Source organism: Nanorana parkeri, unplaced genomic scaffold (genome assembly GCF_000935625.1).
Source record: "Nanorana parkeri isolate BGI_ZX_2015 unplaced genomic scaffold, ASM93562v1 scaffold328, whole genome shotgun sequence".
NCBI classification, from domain to species: Eukaryota; Metazoa; Chordata; class Amphibia; order Anura; family Dicroglossidae; genus Nanorana; species Nanorana parkeri.
In genome coordinates, this window is record NW_017306596.1 from 1,112,155 (window position 1) to 1,120,197 (window position 8,043).

An 8,043-nucleotide genomic window follows, 5' to 3' on the forward strand; every position below is an offset into this window, starting at 1 on the left:
AAGGGAAAAAAAAAAAAAAAAAAAAAAAAAAAAAAACAACAACAACACAACACAGTCTGACCAATAACCATACATAATATGCTGCAGAATCTGGCCTCTCTCAAAGCTTTAGCTGAGTGTTCCAGCAGACCGATATCTCTGCTGCTCATTTCGACAGCCTGCAACCTGGTCAGAGAGCAGCCCTCTTCTGAATATGAGGGTTTTCAAGCTCCTGACGCTGATAAAAGTACAGTAGGGCAGTGCCAAGAGCGATTCGGAGTTCTGTCACTGCCCTCATCCTAGAGCTTCCCCATAACAGGCACTCCCGTTATGATTTTATCACTGCCAGGTCTGTACTCCCAACCAGCAGTGTTAGAAATCCAAGTATTGAATGTGAATTTACAATGCAGTTCTATTACTCCATTACTACAGGCTTCCTCATTGCTGTAAGGTGCAACTCCCCAACACGCAAATATACAAAACACCCATACAGACATTTCCAACGATATGGATGGGTGTCTGAACACACACAATAACACTACACAATACACATGTAAAGCAACAAGCATGTGCATCCATTTAAGCAATGAGATACAATCTATAGCAGCCAATATTTTTTTCGGCATAACAGATAATGAAAACATATTTATGGTTGCTGATAGGAGCAACTTCCAACTACTGGTCTTTGTACTACTTCATATATCACCATAAAGCAAAGATATTTAGGGCATTCTCAAACCAGAAGCCTAAAGCGTATCTACGAAAAAGCAACCAGGCATGCAAGGTGGAATTGGTACTGAGCACACCAGACTAACTTCTCATATTAACAAGTAGTCACATTTTGGGGGACACTGCAGGACGTTGGTTAAAAACAAACACTGACATGCTTGATTACACTTGAACAGACCACACTGTAACGTAATGCTGTAGAAGCAACAATTGAGCAGCTGTGGATAAATACTGGCCCATTTTTCCAGAATTCTACCGAAATACAGCTGCAAGCACATATCCAAGCTTCACTTCAGCTCTTTCCTAAGCAAGAGGATAGCTTAGCAAAACATTGGAAGGAGCAAAATCACAAACTGCAGCACCCCATAAAAACAAATCAAAATCCATTTTGTGCTGAACTGTCCTCAGGGTCACACATTTTGGCAGAAAATTATCCTTCATGGGTGTTAAATGCTTACTATCCATCAATGTAAGAGATCACTTCTCTACTGACCAATGAAGTTAGAGGACACTATGATTTTAACTGCCCGAGTTTCTGTTCTGTTGTTACAGAGGGTGGTAAAAATTATCCTACATGGGTGTTAAATGCGCTAGGTACACCACATTCATTTTTCTTTTGTTTAAACCTTTCTAAAACTTGTTTATCATGCACCATGAGCTGTATCTATTATCATTTTAAGCAGGGGTTCCCCAAGAATTGAAAATAATTTAAAGGGTTCCTCCAAGGTAAAAAGGTTGAGAAAGGCTGTTCTAGTGTCACACAATTTACAATCTGGTCAATATGAAACCTCCATTACTGAACCTAATTTTTATTTATATATTGTTTTTGGGATTAGGAAGATAAAAAAGGCACTCAGCTGTGAGGATCACCCCATAAGGACACAAATTTATGAGTGTGCATGAATAAATATAATCCCCATACTTGCCACTTTTTCTGTAATAAAAGGTATACAAAAACCCTATAAAATAGGTCAATACATCTAAATGTAATGAGGTAATTCATATTTGTATTAGACGTCCTACAACTCTTCTTAAATGAGTTCTACGCCATGATCTTAATTGGTCATTAAGCTGAACGAGCATGAACTGCAGGAAAAGAACACTATATAGATTGCATCTATCAATGCAGACACATGTTTATTTTATTATCATTTAAAAGTAAAAGCGGGTCAGCCACTCCTGTATACAAATCAAACATGGCCATTACTATTATCTATACTGTCTTTTATTAGTACGAGTCCTTTTGTACAGGCAATAGTGGGAAATACTCCTTTAAGTAGAGAGCTGTGGGCCATCCAGATATATGCATGTGTCCAGTAATCAGTACATACAGTAACTAGGCAGAGCTCAGAGCCAGGCAGAGGAGAGATGACAGGTGGTACCTGTCACAAGATTATCCTCTAGTGCCGCTTGTTACCTCTCTGCTAAGCAAATAAAAACGCAGGGCTGAAATCAGAATTATGCTCTCATGCAAAAGCAAGAGATATTTTGCAGATATTATTCACCAAGTAGAAAACATATTAAAGCCACTGGGCACATCGTATTGCATCTGTGCACATTCAGACAGTTAGCGGTAAAGAGAAAAAAAAAAAAAAACAACACATAACAAGGCGTACAAAAACATATTGCATTTTATGAAGTGCAATGGTTGTCCTTTACCTAAATGGTCCTTGCTCTTGGCCATAATATTTAAAGGGTGTTTAAACCCCAAGAATAAACTTCTCTTATTTACTCCCTTTTCAATTTGATAAATACACTATTAAAATTGTTTTGCTAGATCTGTTCAGTAAGTGAAAACAAACCTGTCTGCTTTGCCAGAAATCTTGTGAGCAGATAACTTCCTATGCTCTCTGCCTGTGTACAAGGAATAATGGAGATGAGGAGAGGTCTGTGTTCTTTGTAATCCTTTAAAAATTAAGTAGGCAGGGCTGACACCGCATGCTTAGGAATTTAGAGCCAAACATACACTGGGGGGGGGATTAATCAAAACTGGAGCAGACAAAATCTGGAGCAGCTGTACATGGTAAATCGATCAGATTCTCTCTTCAGTTTGTTCACTTAAAAGGAGAACTATGAGGTGAGCGATTTCCACTCATCCTCATAGTTCGAGCCGACCTGTGACAATTAAACGGTCACAGGTCGGTTCTATAGTTTGTCTGCTCCACTTTTGATAAATTCCCTTCACTGTGTTGTCATGTCAAAGAGCAAGGTAAGAGCACAGTACAGTTTTTTTCTCTACCAGAAGTGTGTTAAAGGGATAAAATATGGGGATTGTGCAAGTATTCCAGAGATGTACTAAATGTTTTTAATTTTGCCTCATTCAAGTAAAAGATGCTGTAAAGAAATGTTAGACACTACAGATGCAGTTAATAGATGAGGAAGATATAGAACAAAGTGTATTTTAAATCTGTCTAGGGTTAATATAATAATTTCCCTCAAGTACAGAGCAGGTTTTCCTTTCATCTGTGTTGGTGAATCTTGTTTTGGGCTGGCAAATTCCCAGACACTTGAACTTCCCAAGCATGGTTGAGCGCTTTTACAGACCAAGGTGCCCTAATGAAAGGACATTCCATTTCTGCTTAGACCTGTGACATGAAACAACGCCTGACCAAAAAAGCTATAGAGGCTGTGCAGCTACCAGTAGCCACACAGCAAAGGTCTCCACTGAACGCGGACAGGCAAGTTTAGGTGGGGTTGCTGGGAGCAGAAGCAACTTTTACAAGGATTATTGTATTAAAAGTACAGCTATCCTTTATCCTCTTATCTTATGAACATGTTATATACAGTGGATATAAAACTCTACACACGCCTGTAAAAAAAAATCAGATCAATATAAAATCACGTCAGAATGTTTTCCACCTTTAAGGTGCCCCTACACCTGCCGATTATCGTAGGATAATCGCGGGTGATCCCGCGATCGTACGATAATCGGCAGGTGTATGGAAGGCATGCAACCGTTTCTACTGTCGCACGTCTTTTGTCTTCCGAGCGCGCTCGAAAACCTGCCAAAGATCGTACGATTCTTGGCGGGTTAGTGGCGTGCTCAGAAGACAAATGCCAAACGGGCCGGTGTGCGCAAGCGCACACTGACCGCTTAGCATTGGAATCATCTGAAGCCCTCCCCTCAGCGGAGCGGGCATGCGATGATCGCAAGTACGATCTGCCTGTCCAAGATTGGCAGATCGTACGAGATTTTAATTACCTTACAACCATCGAACAAGGAAAGTCGTGCGATGGTTGTAAGGTGTGTGGCCAGCTTTAATGTGACATATAATCTGTACAATTCAATTAAAAAACAATTAGGGATGTGGCGGAATTAACCAATCACATTCAAACTGATGTTAACTAGTAGGGAGTGCACATCTGCTATTAAAGTGACTGATGAAGCCCATAGAAAGTTCAGCTGTTGTAGTCTGATTTTTCTGACATTTAGGCTCCTTTTACGCACTAAACATAAAAACCAATGCATTGCAATGTGCGTTGTTCAGACTATTGTGCCAGTCACGTGGTATGAAACCCTGGGTCCTACAAAATAGTCCATATATAGCTGGTGGTATTCTGCATTTCCGTGTAATGTATTACTGGGATTTGTAGTCCTCTATTGTTGGCAGTATTCTGCATTGCTGTATAATGTATTGGTAAGATTTGTACTCCCTCTACAGCTTGGAGTTAGTGGCAGATCTACCAGGGTCACAGCTGCAACTGGGCTCTGGCACTCCACCACTGACTCCAAGCTGTAGAGAGACTACAAATCACAGCCCGGTCAGGAGGAAGAGGGCCCCAGTGACTGCCGCCATTTCCATAAAAAGGCCCACCAAAATCCTCAGCACCATGCCTGTGATGCTCTTAATCCGCCCTGGTATTACCACTTAGGATGCCTTCTATACAACTTTATTATATATTTTATGCAATATCTGAGGGTGTAAAACCTGCTGCAGAAACTAATATTTAAGGAGCCAAATATGACAACATAACATCCAGTGAATGGAAATGTACAAATTCAGCACCAGCTTTAATTCTTGCACACAAATTAGCTATCTGGATCCAAGGGTCTGGCTACCAGGCTCCAAGAATTTCTCTAGCAATGTGATATTTATGTAATGTTTAAAAGGAGGATGGCTCTTACCATGTTTTGCTCAGAGGAGTACTGTATCCTTAATGTGTCCATTGCACGAATCATTGACTGCATGGCAGTGAATATGTTTTGGTAAACGAGATTTGTGAATCCTTTTCGGTCGTCATCTGTGTAACCAGAGCCATGAATAATTCTCATCTGCTTAATGAAGGTACTTTTCCCACTCTCACCAGTGCCTGCAGATAATAAAAAAAAGACTTGTCAGTGCACACAAGAAGAGTCATGTACTAACTGAGTTAACTAAAATTATAACACCCATTCTTTGTAGGAACTCCAGGTTAAAACAACAAATCTGAGTTTTAGGTAAATGTTAATCCAACCATTAGCAATTATTCACTGCAGAAGATACTTGCATGTATACATAAAATATAAAACTAATTACTTTGTTATTAATACATAAATCTAGCATTCTTAAAAGAGACCCCCCCCCCATATTAAATTTAACAACACTGATTAAATCTCTGTAAACAAAACACTTAAAAGTCCATCCCCGGGTTGCAAATCCACACTGCCATTTCTGAAGAAAAAGAAACCCACATTGCCATTGGTGGGCAGCTTCTTTTTCCTTATTCTGTGTCAACCCACCAATACTGCCTGCACCAGATCTCGCACATGGCATGGTTTGTTAAGGTTATATCCCGTTTGAAAGAAAAAAATTCAAGACTTTGCAAAATCTTATGGGATCTTGGGAGAAAGGGATTTTTATTTAAACTACAAGCAAGTTGGAGGGCACTGGTGACACAGCCTTCCCAGGGCAAAATGTGAGTCTCCAGTGCCACTAAATACCAGGAAGTGAAATCAAATAAAATACAATTTTACAAGGAGGTATAAATATGTATGTATACTTACATTGGCCTATCATGGCCCAATGTAAGTATACATATGATATACCTGTGTTGCCCAAAGGGATCCTGGAAAACAATGTAGTAGTCATAAAACACAGAAGGTCGGTTGCTCACTCGACACAGCAACCAGCATTTGCCTTGTTTTAAAACTGGAAATTAGTTCACACCACCACGTTGTATGCATGCAGTACCTTTTTTTAGCGCAGTATGGTGCAACACGGTACCATCACAACGCACTGTGCCGATAGAATTTAATGAAATGTCCCTCCTGACTTTTTTTTTATAAAGTTCTATAGTGGGGGGTGGGGGGGGCACAGTAAATGGTGCAATGCGCTGGGATCGGTCTGTTAGCACACACCAGCATCTGTGTGTTCAGCGCAGCTTGCTGGTGTGAACGAATCCTTAAACACATTGTGCACAAACAGAAAATGCAATTATTATATGTAATAGTACAAGTGAACAAAAGGGGGAAATAAATCAGATGGGATGACAATTGTTCTCTACTCCAAATTCATACTTCTAGATCAGGCATGTCAAACTGAAATGCAAAAGGCTATGTTATGCCTACTAATGGCCACGACGACGTAACTCCTCAAAAACATTGGGGAACTTCCGTAATCAGCATGGTAGTAATCCTATAATTCCCATAAACATTTCCAAAGAAAGTGTAACCTGTATCACCTCTGACCTTATCTAATTTATGTAGCAGAGGAGTAATAAAAAAAAAAAACTCCTTTTGAGACTGCAATTTTCCAGGATTTTTGTTGGCATATGTGCAGTGTTCATGTTGCGGTATTTTCCACACCACTAATCCATCGATTTTCATATTATTCGAAAAAACTTTTCCAGCCTGACCAATCGAGGAAATTTGCCCAGTTGTACAGTAATTATGATCGTTGACTTCCCATCAACTGGCCGATTATGAAAACCCGATCGAGTTTGATTTACGAACGATAATCGCAAGCTGTTTCGGCACCTTTACGAGGAAGTGTTTTCATAGAGACTAGCAAATTGTCTCTTAGCGATCCTGACAATGAAGAGTTGTTACTAGTGACAAGATTGCCTGTATGACCCGCCCTAACATGTCTCCACTCTATGCAGACAGAAGCTAGCGTTTTGGTGTTTAATCAAAACCCAGTGCAGGAAAATTATTCTTTAGACTGGCTTTTGGCAATAGTTAAATGGTTTGTATTATTTCTCTTAATCGAGGGCCGCATCAACATTATGGTTGCTCTCAAAGGGCCTGTAAGACTATATAAATGTATCTAATCTTTATCATAATTGCCTCTGCATTCGATTATCACTGGTTTTAGTAATAACTTAATACCTAGATCTGAAAGTAGAAGTCTAGGAAATGGCCTGGTGGGTCGGATTCGGCCACTAGGCCTTGAGTTTGACACGTGTAACACCATCTTACTATCTTCTGTGCTGTCCATCACTTTTTTCCCTGATTTTTTTATAGTATAGAAAGAAAAAAAAAGTCATTTTGAAGGGGATTGTATGAAGCAAAAATGTGGCCCCAGGGGCGTGGACATTTTTGAAAAAACTACTTGTCCAAGGGCTAAAGCAGGGGTCAAATCTACTTGTCCTTCATGACAATCTACTTGTGCCAAAAAAAGTTTTACAAGTTTAAAACTAGGGATGCACCAATACCAGTTTTTGGGTATCGAGTACGAGTACCAATATTTTGCTTTCAGCACTCACTGAGTATCGGTGCTTCCGTTGGCATGGAGCAGTCTTCCCGGGCAATCAGGAAGCCGGGCAGCTGGTAATGAGATGCTACCCGGCTTCCTGACTGCCAGGGAAGCCGACTCCATGTTGTTTGGCCGGCTTCATTGTGAATGGCTGGGAAGCCGGTTTCCCGGCTAATCATCATGGAGCCAGCTTGCTAGCCAATCAGGAAACCTGGTGGAGAGTAATGACCTGATTGGCCGTGAAGATGGCTTGATGCTAATTGGCGGCCAATCAGCAAGGAGCTGGCTTCCTGGCCAATCAACTGATCACGCTGACCAATGAGTGCTTGCAATTTGCGAGCAAAATTCAAAATGCATAGGGCAGGAATGCGCTGGACAGTACGGGGTAAGGACACCTGTACTGGCGGAGGGTACGGACTGTTTGCAGAAAGTTAAGTATAGCTGGCAGGTGGGGGGGGGGTAGAAGAGACCGGGCCAGATTTGATCGGGTAATTCCATTTTCCCGTATTACCTGGGAAAGTGAACTTACCCTTTATTGCACAGTGTGTGTGTGAGAGAGTTCTGCTGCCCAGGTACCACAATATGGCACAGTGAAATGGCAGCAGGACTCAACACACACACAATTTTGTATGCAGATGGCAGGGGCAGCGTAGTTGGTTTT

At 40.9% G+C, this 8,043-nt stretch overlaps 1 protein-coding gene across 1 annotated transcript in view; it reads right to left on the reverse strand.

Annotated features, from left to right (window-relative positions):
- GNA14 (G protein subunit alpha 14) overlaps positions 1-8,043 on the reverse strand; it is a 116,883-nt gene that overhangs the window by 53,497 nt on the left and 55,343 nt on the right. Inside the window, exon 2 of the mRNA XM_018558254.1 lies at positions 4,835-5,019. Within this exon, the coding sequence (XP_018413756.1) occupies positions 4,835-5,019 (185 nt within the window). The remainder of the gene's footprint in view (positions 1-4,834; positions 5,020-8,043) is intronic.